Raw genomic sequence first — 17,705 nt, 5'->3', positions numbered from 1 at the left:
TGCTACTCGCAGCTCCAGAGTTTAATGAACGTAACATATTTAGAGCTTCTCTGCCATTGGCTATTGCCAAGCATCTTCCTGGCATCCAATTGGCTAAGAGGGACCTCTACTTTATGTGTATGTGTGCATCCCAGCATCCTCTTAATTCGCCCCACGGGCCATAATGTGTTATGTCAGCTTTACATGAGTGCATTAACTTTTATTCTTTACTCTATTCTTTGTTTTTTTTTTTTACATGATGCATAACTCTCAACTTGTGTTTATTGTGCAATAATCTAATTTTAACATGTATTTGTTACATGTTTTGATGCATTTTTATGCTTTATAAAAGATTCATGTCTGAATTTTGGGGGACTTGGAACAGATTACGGTATTTACACAGAAAACACATCTCTACTTACGGAATTTTCAGTTTACGAAACTACTTCCAGAACAATTTAATTTCATAAATAGAGGCACCACTGCATATATACAGTATACATATATATTAATAACTTTGGGATTATTTGACTGATATTGGATAATTTAGTTGGGAATCACTACCTTAGCTGGTGAAATTAATACCAGTGACTTTGGTTGTGAAATTTTGCTTTATTCTTTGTTTAGGATGCAGCGGATATTCTGTCACGCGCAACGATCAGCCCCTTGGAAATGACCGCGGCGTCTCCACCCTACACACTGACCGCAGTGCCCCCAGCATCCGCCTGGAGCGTCCCCATTTCAGTGGGAGTGGATCAGCTTCGTCCTTACACGTCTTATCTCTTTGAAGTGTCTGCCTTCACGTCTGACGGGGAGGGCCAGATTGCTTCCACCATGGTTCGCATGCCAGAGTCAGGTACGGGGGTAGCATTCTGAAAGGCTGAATTTACACTTAAGGTCCAAGTGCCAAATTCCAATTTTATTGTTTATTTTAATGCCTCAGCCCCAGAAGATCCTCCACAAAACTTTACAGTCTTGGAAGTCACATCTCGATCAATAACACTTGCCTGGAACTCTCCCACGATCATCACTGGGAAATTTACCTATGTGCTTTTCCTGTATGGGCCAACCGGTCAGTACATATTTACTCTGTCTACACAGATATTAGTGGAAACCTTTTTAACCATTTCTTCTAAAAATAGGATATTTGTATGAGAACAGCACAGCAGAGATGCGATTCTCCTTCAACGGCTTGGCGCCATACACAGAGTACACTTTGGAGGTGGGGGCCAGAGCGGCTGGCCAAGTGGGTCCGGTGGCTCGGGATGACGTGAGGACATTGGCTGAAGGTGATGACATTCAAATGGACCCGCTTGAAATCAAACAATGTTCTTGCCATTCTTTTTCCTCACTAGATTTGGGATTTTAAATTCCGAAGTTTCCACATTTCAGATCAGCTCAACTGTTTTCTAAGCAGAATGTCAAATTTGGCACAGTAGCCAGTTATGTGTGTGCCTTGCTTAAAATGTCTTTTTGCTCTCATTTGGAGTGTAGCACCTAGTGCTGTTCAGAACCTCAACGCAGTCGCCGAAGACGCTGTTTCAGTCCATGTGAACTGGCTAAGCCCAGCCCAGCCGAATGGTCTAATCACTCGGTACAGACTTCAAGTTCTGCTGAACGACTCTCTGTTGCAGGACATCACCCTCATTGGCAATCTGGTAATCTGCTTCATTTTAAAAACAATACTGAGAAACCTTATACTTTAGAGCAGTGGTCTCCAACTCGGTCCACAAATACCCGCTGTGGGTCGTGGTTTTTGTTTCTGCCGATCCAGCACAGATATTTAAACCAATGAGGTTTCTGCTAAAACAAGCAGCACTTGACTGCAATCAACTGGTTGCACTTCTAAGACACCAGATTGGTGAAAAAGTGTTGTCATTTGTCTGGTTGGTATGAAATCCTGTACCCACAGCGGGCCTTTGAGGACCGGGTTGGAGACCACTGCTTTTGAGTACCATCGAGTGTATCTTTAAATGTTACAGTGCATTTTAGGTTTGTACTGAATTTTCACCACATTATACTTGACCTTTTTTAATCGTGTACATTTACCTGTAGACCTTTCATTCTCCCACAGAATAGCGATGCAACTCGTCCCTATGAAGGCAAGTTGCTTGACCCCAATCAGGATATGGTTCCAGGGCGGCGTAAGAGAACAGCTGATTTTGAGACCTCCACTGCCACGCATTTTAACCCTACGGAGTCTACAGGCATCACCTCCCTCAGTCTGGCCCTTACTTCCCTCAGAAGTGCTAAGCTAAGCACCAACACTCAAGGCTTTAACCCTTCTGGTTCCCCGTTGGTCACGGAGACACCCAGCAACACTTACAATCGTTTCCAGCCCGTCACCACAACTTTTTCTGCTACACCTGTGACGCCTGTTACGCTTCCACTCTGGCTAACGTCGCTGGTTGACGAAACGACCACCGAGTCATCCTACCTTACTCATACACCTGGCCACCAACGCTTTTCCACTCGCCACGCATCTGTTACAGGACACGTGTCTTCTGGAAGTACAGGTAAAACCTACTAATTTGATTCAAACAATCCCTTGACTTACAAGATATCCAACACGTGAGTTCATGATTTTTTTTTGCCAAGCTGTTCATTTTTAATACTAATTTAAGAGGCACTAGCCAGGGCATACTACAGCCTGCTCTCAAGAGGTAATTTAATGGCACTCAATAGCGAAAGGGATCCACAGCAGGGATGAAAGTGTGTGGCTCTGGAGACTTCCATGATTTTCGACTGATTAGATACTCAGCCTACTGCTTTTTTAAATCGTGTCTTTCTTGAAGATGTAATGGTACGAGAAGAGGTGACAGACCTGTCGGCAGATGCACTGTTTTACCTGGTGTACGACCTTGAACCTTTTACCGAGTACACGTTCAGAGTCTCCGCCTCCACTGTAGCAGGCGATGGTCCCACCACCGACGTCACTGAGAAGACCCGAGAGCAAGGTTGGTTGCAGAAATGCTCAATCTAAAAGTACAATGCTGTACTTTGTTCAGCCGGTTATTCCATGATTTGCCTGTGGCCCTTTTGTATCTCTTTTTTTTTTCAAGCAATCCTTTCACAAACGAAAAAAAGTCGTAGTTTAAGTAGTGTCACAAATCTTCAAATCTTGGGGTTGGGGTTTTAACATATTCCTCCCCAATAAACAAGGCGTTACTTTTGTGCGTCTGTACTCTGTATCGTTAGTCCCCAGCTCAGTGTTGGAACTTTCCTACCAAAACATAAGCTCAACATCTATACTTTTGAGCTGGTCACCACCACTTAACCCCAATGGGCGGATCACTCACTACACCATCTACGGCCTCGCTTTGCACAGTGGTCAGAATCTGAAGTGGATCACAAACTCTACCAGCATACTGATAACAGGTAGTGTGTTCAAACTGTGACAACAGATTACTATTCTGCATTTGTCATTATAATATGTACTAATATCTTATTTACAGATTTGGACAAGTATACTGGGTATATGCTACAGGTAGCTGCTTCTACAGCTGTTGGAGAGAGCTTGCTTTCTCAGGAAGATGGCATTTATGTCCTCACATTAGAAGACGGTATGTGTTGGAAACAAAAAAATATACATGAAAATGGAAAAGCCAGAGTAAGAGGGTTTTTGCCTGTTGTTATTTGTATTGAGATGTAGCAATACTTGGGGTTAAGTGTGTGTCAGGGAAATTCAACTTTGAACTCCAAGACATGTGTTACCTCGATAGCTCGATTAGAGAAATGAGTCAAACCAACCAAAGATGGCCTGCTTCGAAGACTTTATATCAAAACTTGATATATCAAGGATACAATGGCGTGATCCGGCAAGGAGCCGTGAACACACAAGAATACAAAAAAGTACAATAACGGCTGGACATTTATACTGTTGAAAGGGCCAAGGATGCTTTCTGTGAAACGATACCTATGAAAACGAAAGTGAAACTTAAGTATCAACTCTGGTGGTTTTCCACAGAAAAACATCGTGACTTACAACCTTGAGGCTAGCACCAAAGGGAGTGAAAATTAGATAAGAAAGTCCACAGGAACCCTTTCGTATTATGTTCAAAGAAATAGAGCACACAAACATGGATGAATACAGTCTAACAAATGACTATAGTATCACAGCAGTTATGTTTTATAAGCATGAATAAAATTTCTTTCACAGTGTGCAAGTGCATTTGCAAATACAGCGGTACCTCGAGATACGATCACTTCAACACACGATCTTTTCGACATCTGACGTAAAATTTGACTCACCATTTGTTTCTACATCTGACAACATGCACGAAATCGGACGATTTATGCCAGCGTCACAGTTTCTTTGTTTTCCCGCAAAAGGGACGCACGGCGGATTTTCTTGTGAGATAAATCAACATGGGTTCCAAGAATGTTAGTGAAGGTGGTGAAAAAAGGTAAAAGGTGACGCGTACCAATGAAATGAAGATGGAAATTATCGAAAAATATGAGCGTAGTGTACGGGTCCGTGAACTGGCTCAACAATAAGGCTGTGAAATGTTGATGATCTCGACAGCCCTCCTCCGACCTCCAGTCTTTATAAGTTATGGTGACAAAGACAATTATTATTGTGGTAACATCGCCAAAGAAATCGGCAGGTTTTCAAAAATTGATTTCAGAACTGGGCAACACAACATGCCTACTGTCCTCCGCTGTTGCCAAAACAGGACATTATAAGTGAAAGTAAAATATCTACCGTAAGCACCTATGTCACTGTCACGTCAGCCACGCGGTGCGTTCAGGTACAGCACGCAAAACACTTCCACCACATTAGAACCCGATTCGTTACATTATTACAGGAATTATTATTATTATTTCTATATTATAATTCCGATTTGTATTTACAGTGCTGCTCGAAAGTTTGTGAACCCCACAGCGATGGTCAGATTTTTTGTAAAAAAAACTAAAATAACCTTATTAAATGTTAAGTTATACCCAAATCCACTATACTGACATTCCAAATAATGGACTGAAACAAAAGAAATAGTTATATTGTCATTCTTTATTTAACAAAAGTGGTTGATTTAAGAAAAACTCAGATATCATGTGTGCAAAAGTATGTGAACCCCTTCAGTTAATAGGATATTGCGCCTCCTTTTGCAGAGATTACCTCAACCAAACGGTTTCTGTAGTGACTAATCAGCCTCTCACATCTACTTTGGGGGATTTTTGCCCATTCTTCCTTGCAGAACGCAGTCAGTTGAGAGAGGTTTGATGGGCGTCTGGCATGAACTGCTCGCTTCAGGTCCCGCCACAGCATTTCAATGGGATTTAGGTCAGGACTTTGACTGGGCCAGTCCAGAACACGAATCTTCTTCTTTTTCAGCCATTCCTTGGTTGTATTGCTGGAATGCTTTGGATCATTATCATGTTGCATGATCCACCTTCTGCCAAGCTTTAACTTCAAAACAGATGGCGTCAGGTTATGTTCTAGGATTTGACAATATTCCTCAGAATTCATGATTCCCTGGACTATGTGGAGTTGTCCAGGTCCTGAGGATGAAAAGCAAGCCCAGATCTTGACATTCCCACCTCCATGCTTCACTGTTGGGAGAAGGTTCTTTTGGTGGTATGCAGTGTTGACTTTTCGCCAGACATGGCGGTTTTGGTTGTGACCAAACAGTTCAATTTTGCACCTACATCAGTTGATGAAAACTCTTTTTAATTTAGTCTCGACAACACAACTGTTAAAAAAACAAAAAAAAACTACTGAATTGATTGATTAGGAAATCAGGTTGAAATAATAGAAAATTCCAAAATGTTGAGGGGGTTCACAAACTTTTGAGCAGCACTGTATAGTTTATTTGTTTTGTTATGTGTAGTTGCCATTTGTGATGGTACCAGCAGTATTTATTAAGGATTTAGTGTAGGTTTTTGGGCTGTGGAATGAATTAATGGAATCATAATGTGTTCTTATTGGGAAATCCTGCTCGACATGCGACCATCTCGACTGACAAATAAGGTCCTGGAACGAATTAACTTCGTATGTAGAGTTACCACTGTACAGTATAACGCATTGCAAGGGATAAATGGTGATGGTATTGTTTTTCGCCCAGAGCCGGATTCCCCTCCTGTTAACCTCACTGTGGTGGACACCAGCTCGTCCACAGTCACCCTGACCTGGTCGGCGCCAGAGAAAGCCAATGGGGTGATCCAACTGTACATGGTTCTTTATGAGAACCGGTCATATTCCCATTCGGTGAACACCTCCAGCAACCGAGTCACTCTGACCCACCTGCGTCCCTATACGTACTACAATGTCTCTGTGATGGCATTCACACGTTTTGGCCACGGCAACCATACTTTGAACTATATAAGCGTGTTGTCTGGGGAGGATGGTGAGTTTTAAGAATATTATAAAATCTCAAATCCTATCAGAATCAGTAGCTGAACAACTTTTGTGTTAATTCCAGTACCTGGAAGTCCTGCACACAGTCTTTCCTATGTATCGCTTAGTCCCAATGAGGTGAATGTGACATGGCTGCCTCCATTGGTGCCAAACGGCATCATAACCCACTACAGCTTGGAGTTGTGGAATTCGACTCATTACCTCAACCTCACCTCTCCTACCAACTTCCTGCATTTGTCCTATCTGAGGAAGTACACGCGCTACCGTGTCACAGTGCAGGCGCACACGCGGGCCGGGCCAGGGAACTTCACCAGCGAGCCGCTCAACATTACTACGCTGGAGGATGGTGAGATGGATGGACAGACGGAGTAATTAATGGGGGTTAGGGAGGGAGTCTTAATTCTTTCATTTCCTATTTGCTTCTTTTCCTTTCATATGGTTCTTCCTCCATAGGACTGTGACAACTAACTATTTATTTAAAATTTCTAGCAGCAACCAAAGGTTGCCCTTGAGGTTCCAAAACCACTGGTTCTCCATAGAGCCTATTGTTGCTGTTGTTTTTTGCATGACTGGAAAGTTTCTATGCTATTCACAGCACCAGACACACCTCCTCAGTTCCTCCATGCCAGGAAGTTACCCAACTCTGAGATAGAGTTGTCCTGGCAACCACCACTTGAAGCCAATTCAGACATACTATTCTACATTGTCTCTGTGTGGTGAGTTCCCATGTGGTGTATGTACTGTATGTAAAACGAGTAGCAAGAATGTTTGAAAAGTGATGGGTGGACCATTTCGACAGGAACGAAACAATGGATCTACTGCAGAATGTAACTGAAACGTCAGTGGTTATAAATGTGGACTTTGAGAGTTGCTTCAGTGTGTCCGTTTCCAGCTGGACCAGACTTGGAGACGGAGGGGTGCGGGCTTACATTACCTCTAATGCAGGTGGTACCCGAACAACAGCACAGTCAACAGCTTTGCTAACTTTTTATAAAACTGTCTCTGGTCTACATTTGTCCTTTAGAGCCCCTTGAACCACCTCAGAACGTGACTTTTGCAAATGTGACTAGTTCCACTGCAACCTTGCTATGGTACCCACCAGATGAACCCAATGGAATCATTATTGTTCTCTATACAATTTACTACACTGACAACAGCACCGAGTTTGACCAGGTGAGATAAACTAGCCTGCATGGGAAAGTAACAAGTGGCTGTCAAATATCTTGATGGATTCAAAAGTACTCAATCTGCAGGGAATCAAATCATTATTTTGTAAAAGACTCACTCAAGTACACTGAAAAAAACAATCTATAGAATTTAATCAATAAAATTGAGGTAATAATTCACACTCAGTTTGATAGTGTAAAGTTTAGCCAATAAGGTTTACTTAACCTTTTGAAACAGTTTATATCACTTAATACCCATTAAAATTAGGTATTCATTACTTATGGTTGTAGTGTATTGTTTTGTTATTTTACTGAATGTTTTTTAATAAATATTCATTTAAATATTGACTTAATTATTACTATTGTAGATTAGTTGTTTTACACTGAAGTCATTGTACGCAAGAGAAACATTTGTCAACTGTTTTTTATTGACAATTTTCTCATTAGATTTAACATTTAACAAATTATCTGCCCAACATAAATTGCATGCAAGCATTATTTCCCTCATAGTATGAGTTCAAGTACAGTATTAACTTAAAAGTGAAGAACATGAGGGCATAAGTCCAAAATGTGTAATATGCAAACATGAGTTCAAGAACAGTTTTAACTGAACGGTGCACAGCACGAGTGCATCAAGCACCTTTCAGTTTGAGATACTAATAAGGTAAAAATGCTGTACCATAGATGTTTGAACCCCACAGGAATGCTATGTTGTAGCACGTTAAAATACAGTTTCATGAAATTAGTGTGTGAATAAATATAAGAAATAAATGTAAAGGAAATACATTATTAGCAGCAGAAAACTGCTTCCTATAGCAGGGGTCACCAAATCCAGTCCTCGAGGGCAGCTGTCCAGTCTGTTTTCCACGTCTCCCTTCTCCAACACAACTGTATCAAATAATCAGGATCATTATCAGGCTATTGGATAGCTTGCTGATGAGTTGTTCCTTAATACATATTGACTAATCCGACTTGTGGTGCCCTCTAGTGGTTGCCGCCATTACTGCCATTTACACGCCTCAGTAGCAGCCCAGCGTCACTCATACTGAAGGGCGAAACATTTGATAATACTGTACGCCGTAACTGGAAGGTTAATTAGAAAATAAGGTTAATGGTTCAAATTAAGCCACATTATTACCAGCAACTCATGTTGCTATGCTTTTAAAAACAGCTAATTTTTAGCTATCTATCAGGACTGACTGTTGAAAGCCAGGAATAAATATAGAAATATTTTGACTGTAGGGGCTTCTTAATTTAACACGCAGCATACCAGGTTTGTTCAATGTTTTCTCATTGTCAATTTTAATAGAAAAGGTAAGTTCAAAGTTACCTGTTTATGGGGCGCCGTTTGTAAAGCAGCACATTCTGAAAATTACGACAACATTTTCTCACATTTAGCGCTACACACTGTTTAAAACGTGGTGTGAAATTTTTAGAGTCACTTTTTTTCCCCCCACATTTACAACATTATTTAGCAACCTAAATATTCATTTTTAAATAAGAAGTTTTGGACCTGAATGTTTAAATCCAGAACTAAATATTTAATTTAAATCTTAAATTTATATCCTATATCCTAAATGCTAAATCTGGAAATGGTTGGAACTAAATATTTAGCTTAATATGCAAATTCACATGACTGGAGACCGGAAGTAACAAAATAAAAGCTGGAGCACACAAAATACTCTTTAAATAGTTTCTAGTAAATATGTATTTTACTTATATATTGTTATTATCACAATGACTCATGTCCAAGAGCAGACTCCCACTGTTGAATAGGTTTTATTCATTTTCAAGCAACGTAAACAGACAGTCTGAGCTGCTCCACCAGCTTTTATTTTGTTACATCTGGGTCCAGCTATGTGAATTTGCATATTAAGCTAAATATTTAGTTCCGACTATTACCTGATTTAACATTTAGGTTAGAGGATATAAATTCAAGATTTAAATTAAATATTTAGTTCTGGATTTAAACAATCAGGTCCTAAACTTCTTATTTAAAAATAAATATTTAAGTTGCTAAATAATGTTGGGAATATGAAAAAAAAAAAAAAAAAAAAAGTGAATTAAAATTTCACACCATTTTAAACACTCTGTGGCGCTAAATGCGAGAAAATGTCGTCATTTTCATCATGTGCTGCTTTACAAACGGTGCCCCATACCTGTTAGTGTGAGATGCCATCCAAGTTGGTGTGTCTCGCCAAATGAAACAGTCCTCCTTTCAGTTTCAAAGAAGATGCGTTGGAGAACACACCTAATATTTTTGGGTAGATATTATCTTGTTCGTTCAAGTTGAAGTTTATACCGACTAAAACTGGTTAAAGAGAGTTAATTTTAACCAACTTAATACAATTCACTTGCTTACCTAAGTACTTTTAGTATAATTTATACAATTTATACGGATCAATAATTACTACCCACAAAAATTGTTTTTATAGTGTATGTTTTTAAGTGAAAAGATGCTGCCACTCGTGTCATTTCATTCTCCTACAGAAGGTTCCGGTTATAGATGTCCCCATCAGAAACAGAGACACGCCCCTGTCCTGGACTCTGACTGGTCTTATCAGTGGCACAAACTACACAGTGTGGATGACCTCAAGCTCTGTACTTGGGGACGGAGGGGTCCGGAGCGAGCTACTTACGCTGCTGTTACCTGAGGACGGTCAGTCAGATAAGCATAAACACCAAAATATAGATATACAACATAAGAATAACACACATGGGACTCTTATCATTAGTTTTGCCTGCACAATCTTGTGAGAGCTGATTTAAGATATGTGGTGAAAAGTGCCTTTACAAAGACCGTACTGCTGTGTTTACACAAGAGAGAACTTGACCATTTTTTTTATTGTGCAGTTGAATTGTTATTATTATACTGCTGAAATAATGTAGCAAGAAAAAACTGATTTTCTATGTTAGATTAAAATTTTGCACCTCTGCCTGATTGCCTCACAGTTAGGAAATCCTGTTTTCAATTTTATTTAGAACCTCTCCATGGAAAGCTTCTATGTTTATTTTCAAGACAGTAAAATATAAGCTGTATTACTCATACAGTAGATGTAGTTGTGATTTTTTTTTTGTTTATTCTGCATATGCCCCATATATAAAGTGGACAACTAGTGACATTAGGAAATTCAGTTTTGCCATTAATAGTTACAGTTCTTGTAACTACCTCAAACTGAATAAGAAAAAGCTTCATTAGTTAGATATTCATAGACAGTGGGGCAAATAAGTATTTAGTCAACCATTAATTGTGCAAGTTCTCCCACTTGAAAATATTAGATGCCTGTATTTGTCAACATGTGTAAACCTCAACCATGAGAGACAGAATGTGGGGGGAAAAAACCCAGAAAACCACATTGTTTGATTTTTAAAGAATTTCTTTGCAAATCATGATGGAAAATAAGTATTTGGTCAATACCAAAAGTTCATCTCAATACTTTGGAATGTACCCTTTGTTGGCAATAACGGAGGCCAAACGTTTTCTGTAACTCTTCACAAGCTTTTCACACACTGTTGCTGGTATTTTGGCCCATTCCTCTATGCAGATCTCCTCTAGAGCAGTGATGTTTTGGGGCTGTCCTTGGGCAACACGGACTTTCAACTCCCTCCAAAGATTTTCTATGGGGTTGAGATCTGGAGACTGGCTAGGCCACTCCAGGACCTTGAAATGCTTCTTACGAAGGCACTCCTTTGTTGCCCTGGCTGTGTGTTTGGGATCATTGTCATGCTGAAAGACCCAGCCACGTCTCATCTTCAATGCCCTTGCTGATGGAAGGAGATTTTCACTCAAAATCTCTCGATACATGGCCCCATTCATTCTTTCTTTTACACAGATCAGTTGTCCTGGTCCCTTTGCAGAAAAGCAGTCCCAAATAATGATGTTTCCACCCCCATGCTTCACAGTGGGTATGGTGTTCTTGAAATGCAATTCAGTATTCTTTCTCCTCCAAACACGAGAACCTGTGTTTCTACCAATAAATTCTATTTTGGTTTCATCTGACCATAACACATTCTCCCAGTCCTCTTCTGGATCATCCAAATGCTCTCTAGCGAACCGCAGACGGGCATGGACGTGTACTGGCTTCAGCAGGGGGACACGTCTGGCAGTGCAGGATTTGAGTCCCTGGCGGCACATTGTGTTACTGCCTTTGTTACTGTGGTCCCAGCTCTCTGTAGGTCATTCACTAGGCCCCCAAGTGTGGTTCTGGGATTTTTGCTCACCGTTCTTGTTATCATTTTGACGCCACGGGGTGAGATCTTGCATTGAGCCCCAGATCGAGGGAGATTATCAGTGGTCTTGTCTGTCTTCCATTTTCTAATAATTGCTCCCACAGTTGATTTCTTTACACCAAGCGTTTTACCTATTGCAGATTCAGTCTTCCCAGCCTGGTGCAGGTCTACAATTTTGTCTCTGGTGTCCTTTGACAGCTCTTTGGTCTGGCCATAGTGGAGTTTGGAGTGTGACTGACTGAGATTGTGGACAGGTGTCTTTTATACCGATAATAAGTTAAAACTAGGGCTGTCAAAATTATCGCGTTAACGGGCGGTAATTATTTTTTTAAATTAATCACGTTAAAATATTTGACGCAATTAACGCACATGCCCCGCTCAAACGAATTAAAATGACAGCTCAGTGCAATGCCTGTGTTTTGTCGCCCTCTGCTGGCGCTTGGGAGCAACTGATTTTATGGGCTTAAGCACATTCATGACCATTGTGTTATTATTGACATCAACAATGGCGGGCTACTAGTTTATTTTTTGATAGAAAATTTTACAAATTTTATTAAAACGAAAACATTAAGAGCGGTTTTAATATAAAATTTCTATAACTTGTACGAACATTTATCTTTTAAGGACTACAAGTCCTTCTATCCATGGATCGCTTTAACAGAATGTTAATAATTTTAATGCCATCTTGTTGATTTATTGTTATAATAAACAAATACAGTACTTATGTACCGTAAGTTGAATGTATATATCCATCATGTGTCTTATCTTTCCATTCAAACAATAATTTACAGAAAAATATGGCATATTTTATAGATGGTTTGAATTGCGATTAATTACGATTAATTACGATTAATTAATTTTTAAGCTGTAATTAACTCGATTAAAATTTTTAATCTTTTGATGGCCCTAGTTAAAATAGGTGCCATTAATACAGGTAACGAGTGGAGCCTCGTTAGACCTCGTTAGAAGAAGTTAGACCTCTTTGACAGCCAGAAATCTTGCTTGTTTGTAGGTGACCAAATACTTATTTTCCACTCTAATTTGGAAATAAATTCTTTAAAAATCAAACAATGTGATTTTCTGTTTTTTTTTCCCCAGAATCTGTCTCTCATGTTTGAGGTTTACCCATGTTGACAATTACAGGTCTTTTTGGTGGTTGACTAAATATTTATTTGCCCCACTGTATAATAGTGTGCTCTAGTCAGTCTACTAGTATGCTCAAGTGGCTCTCAATGGTGAGTAGTGACTATAGACGGGTTATACATTGGATAGATACATTATGTTGATAGTGTCAGTCGTTCATATTGTTGACTGATCTCCATCCCTTTTCAACAGTGTCAGTCATAAAGAGCATTATCTTTGCTAAAGCAACAAATTTAATACAGCTTCAACATCTCATTAGATTGTGTGGGTGTTCCTATTGAAGTGTCCTGTGACCGTATAGGTGATCATATCTAGCCATAGTCTCACTGGAAGATGCACCTGCACACCTTTTTTAACACTCTCCTTCCACTTCAAAGAAAAAAATGACATAAAAACGCCGCTCAGGATGCTCGGTAAAAGGAGATAACTCTCAGTCTGGCAAACTGGCTCTTGTATTTTTTGTCCTGAGGACAACCAGTTTGTATTTCCTCTCACTGAGCATGATGAAAGTTGTGTGGGATTAGAAGGGAAAAAGAACAAAGTGCGAGTGCAAAAGCACTTGATGACAGAGAAAAAACAAAGGCTGACAGGTCTCGTGAGCGGGATTCGCATGCCGCTCTCGTGCCGCGGTTGCCTCGTTGCCATGGATACAGGCATTCTCCCGCACGCATGTAATATTCACTTGAACTCCCCTTTGATGCTGTGTATTCCAACTTGACGTCACAAGGCTTTGTTTTTATGTGATTTTGTGAAAAAGGGTGCAGACAGCTTCCAGTGACTTAGCTCTAATTCAGTAGGCATGTACTGGCAAAGAATAATCATGAGTGATGACGCCTGGTAACTGACTGTGTATCTCTGCCCGTGATCTAGCCGCTCCACTCTCAGCCGAACAGCGGACCACCACGCCACGTCTCTGCCGTTCAGCCAAGCCCAGCGGGGGGTTCACTCCCCCCCCCTTGGCACTGACTCCACACATACCTGGCCTACTTCAATCCACTAATTCATCTTAAATATTACATTTACCCTTTCCATGCTTCTCAGGTTAAACATTCAGGATGAGTATTATCTTCCCAAACTCTTTCCCCCTTCATCCCTAAAGGCATATTTCCCTTCTTAATGCCACTTTTTTGTTCTCTATCACTGTCACTTAACATTTCCATATGTTTCTATTGTTGCCTGTTGACCACAACACTGCGGATAAAATGACAGTTCGTGACAAATGTTGACTGACTCATTCACATTAAAGGAGACATATTAGCGTAGTCCAGCTGTCACTTGAAAATAGCTCTGTATTTTAGGACACCAAACTAATCTGGACCAAATTGTCTATATTTATGATGTTTATGTTGGAATAATGGACTAACATGATCATGTAGTGTAAATTAAAGTTGTCTTGTGAGAAAAAACTCCATACATCTATTATTATATCTATCATTTCCAAAATATGTCCCCTTTAATTTAAAAAAATAAATAAATAAAAACAATGTGTTTCATGAGTCTGACACTATCCCAACTTCTTCCATGCAGTGCCATCTGACTCGGTCCACAACCTCACAGCTCAAATCTTCAGCTCCACTGCCATCATCGTGAGCTGGGACCCTCCACTGGAGCCAAATGGCCGTCCCCACTACATCCTCACTCTACAAGAGGCGGGCATCGTCCCAGTTCTTCCCAATCAAGCCCCTCAGGTGGTCAACAAAACCATCAGGCGCACTACCACGGACACGGTCTTTCTCTTCACCAAACTTAGGAAATATTTCCCTTACGTGCTAACTGTTACCCCGGCAACTGGGGCTGGTCCAGCACATAACCAGACCAGCACCATGCACCTGAGGACGGACGATGACGGTTAGTTAACTCATTGGCTGCCATTGATGTCTACTTGTGACAAACTACAGTAGTTTAAAGGCACGGTCGAACAGAAGTCAAGGGACTCAAACTGTGGGCGTTGTTGTGTGTATGTAATGCATCTGTATTTGCTTTGCCGTCAGCCCCAAGTTCTGCTCCACTGCTTGTCTCTGCCGTCAACTTGTCGTCTTCCTCCATCGCCGTTGAGTGGCAGCGCCCCTTGGAGTCCAATGGAAAGATTACAGAGTACATCCTCATGCTGTCCGGCCCAGGGGGCTCTAACACCACTTATACACCCAACAACTCTTTCACGCTCACCCATCTGCAGCCTTACACTGCTTATAACCTGAGTGTCACAGCGGCAACACGTAAAGGCTCGGGGCCAGCGCTGATAATGGCGCTGCACTCTGATGAAGGGGGTATGTGTACACGTGGGGAACTTCTGCAGTCATATTGTATGTTGGTGCATTGTCTAAAGACTTTGTTTTTGTAGACATTTCAGCCGTGTTCAAGCGCAAAAACCGAAGCATTTTTATTTTCATGTAAGCGTAAGCTTCGGTTATGACCAGCCTGCTTTTGATCATTCACTGTCAGGCCTTGCGGTTGGACATCTATCGCCATCAATGGCAGCCTAAATTGAAAGGGATGACACGATAGGTTTTGATTGGCGGCGAATGGAATTGGCATAATCACACCATGGGCAAACGGCTGTTTTTTTTTTAAACACGCCTGCCTGTGCATTCCAACCAAATTATTTATTTATTTATTTATTCATTCGTTCATTTTCCCTTCAGGCATGAACATACAGCATTTATATGTGTGTACAATTAATTCAACCCGAAAAGAAAAGGGCAGACGGGAGAAGCCGAAGCTTATTCAAACCTGCCCCCAGTATACCATATAGGACGCAGAAAATATCGAATGCGTCCTTCGTCTTCGAGTGTCTGTGTCTAATAATTATTAGCACATTGTCTAACCTGCTTCCTTACCAGTGTTTTAACAGATTACTTGAAAAAAATAATTTAATTACTGATTACTGGTTACACCTCGACAAAAAAAATCTTGTTACTTTACTAATTACTTCATTATCAAAGTGATTCATTTACTTTAAAAATAAGTTATCGGTTGGTTTTTCCCAATTTTTCTCCCTTTGCCGCCTCAACATAACAATGACAACAGAAGTATGCCATCGCATGTAATTGAGTTTCCGATAATTGAATTTAAAGGGGAAGATCAGAATTTTTCACATAAGGCTAAATCTTTGAGTTAGTGGAGGTGTAATTAGTCGATTGAGTTGATTTCAACCACCATTGACTCGCGCTACCTTGGCCACTCCGGAGTCCTGAAACTAACAAATACCGTATTTTTCGGACTACAAGTCGCACCTGAGTATATGTCGTACTAGCCATAAAATGTCCAACGAAGAGAAAAAATATATGTAAGTCGCACCGGAGTATAAGTCGCATTTTTGGGGGATAAAATCCAACACATAAAACAGATATGTCATCTTGAAAGGCAATTTAATATATGAAAAAAAAAAACAATAGAGAACAACATGTTGAATAAATGTACAGTTCATGAAAAACGAAATGCGATAATACTGTCCTCACCAGGACCCTACGGCTCAGTCCTGGCTATACAGCGAACTCCTAAATTACGATGCTGGACGTCCGTATAATTTGCTGAATCAATTCGGTCCTCGATACCAAACAGGTTCGCATCACCATAAATAAATGATAATTAGGTTGTTTTACAGCAATGACATAAACGGTTAGCATGCGTTCGCTAGCATTAGCACATCGTTCAAACACCCACACAACTGGCTTTAAGTGTCTGATCACAGGTGGAAAACACACAACAACAGTAAAGATGATACACACAGACGTTGCCTCTGTCGAGATATTTTAAAAGCATAAACAATGAACGTAGGTTCGCAGCCGTGTTTCTCTCTCGCTGACTCACCCACTCACTCAGAGCTACGTAGCTGTCCGTCTTCTTTTGCCGTGTGAGCGCTCTTCACGTAAACAAGTGCAAGTGCGCCCCCACGTGGGCGTAAAAGCGCCACAATCTAAAAGCATGCATTTCAATATAAAAAAAAGTCAATAAAACAATGGAACACACATTGCCAAAGGCAGAACGCGAACGTGGCCATAGCTATTAAGAGTTATTCAGATAACTATAGCATAAAGAACATGCTAACAAGTTTACCAAACCATTAGTGTCACTCCAAAACAACAAAATAACATGTGAAATGATATCATAACGTGTTAATAATTTCACGCATAAATCGCTCCTGAGTATAAGTCGCACCCCCAGCCAAAATATGAAAAAAAAAAAAAAAAAACGCAAATTATAGTCCGAAAAATACGGTAACTGATAAACTGAATGTAATTTGTTGAAATCAACACCACCAACTAATTAAATCCCACTAACTAACCCAAATGTCCAAAATTCTGAATTACGGGTTATGGGATAGAGGTTAGGGTTAACAGCTTGTCAGTGCCAATGTAAAACAATGCAAATTCACTGAATAATCAACAACACACAAATGAATTGCAGAGTGCAATAAACACAAAGGTGGGGGCAGGTACGGATGCGCGCGCACAACCCGGAAGTACGGCGTACACACAGGCGGGCAATTTGGCCACAAAACATGGCAGCAACTAAGCACTATACACTCAATCGGACTTACAACACATCCCAAAGATGCTAAACAAACATGCCACCTCACAGCTTAAATGTGCAACACAAATGTTATGATGTAAACAATGTTTGCTGATGACTACCTACCGTTGCAACGGCAAAGCTACAAAACGGCCATGCATGTAGCAGCTCCAACCTATCGCTCCAACCCTCCAGAATGAAGGAAAAATATGTTCATTCATGGACGCACATAGATTAATATTCCCTCGCACATCTCCACAGGTGGCTGCACTCAGCTCGAATGTGCGCCGCGCTGGCACACGCCTTTCTCAGTCCCA

The 17,705-nt window shown here is 40.6% G+C and overlaps 1 protein-coding gene across 2 annotated transcripts in view; it reads left to right on the top strand.

The window, feature by feature from the left end:
- ptprq (protein tyrosine phosphatase receptor type Q) overlaps window positions 1-17,705 on the top strand; it is an 86,689-nt gene that overhangs the window by 10,506 nt on the left and 58,478 nt on the right. The window contains exons 7-22 of one of the 2 annotated variants that reach the window (XM_057836673.1): window positions 607-835; window positions 923-1,051; window positions 1,122-1,268; window positions 1,474-1,637; window positions 2,054-2,495; window positions 2,775-2,936; window positions 3,178-3,357; window positions 3,435-3,542; window positions 6,045-6,326; window positions 6,402-6,683; window positions 6,933-7,053; window positions 7,137-7,282; window positions 7,362-7,510; window positions 9,994-10,162; window positions 14,404-14,724; window positions 14,868-15,143. In XM_057836673.1, the coding sequence (XP_057692656.1) occupies window positions 607-835; window positions 923-1,051; window positions 1,122-1,268; window positions 1,474-1,637; window positions 2,054-2,495; window positions 2,775-2,936; window positions 3,178-3,357; window positions 3,435-3,542; window positions 6,045-6,326; window positions 6,402-6,683; window positions 6,933-7,053; window positions 7,137-7,282; window positions 7,362-7,510; window positions 9,994-10,162; window positions 14,404-14,724; window positions 14,868-15,143 (3,307 nt within the window). The remainder of the gene's footprint in view (window positions 1-606; window positions 836-922; window positions 1,052-1,121; window positions 1,269-1,473; window positions 1,638-2,053; window positions 2,496-2,774; window positions 2,937-3,177; window positions 3,358-3,434; window positions 3,543-6,044; window positions 6,327-6,401; window positions 6,684-6,932; window positions 7,054-7,136; window positions 7,283-7,361; window positions 7,511-9,993; window positions 10,163-14,403; window positions 14,725-14,867; window positions 15,144-17,705) is intronic. The other variant, XM_057836674.1, reaches the window with a different exon arrangement.

This window comes from Corythoichthys intestinalis, chromosome 5, assembly GCF_030265065.1.
Source record: "Corythoichthys intestinalis isolate RoL2023-P3 chromosome 5, ASM3026506v1, whole genome shotgun sequence".
Classification (NCBI taxonomy): Eukaryota; Metazoa; Chordata; class Actinopteri; order Syngnathiformes; family Syngnathidae; genus Corythoichthys; species Corythoichthys intestinalis.
The sequence above is the reverse complement of the archived record's forward strand: the minus strand, read 5'-3'. Positions and strand labels throughout refer to the sequence as shown.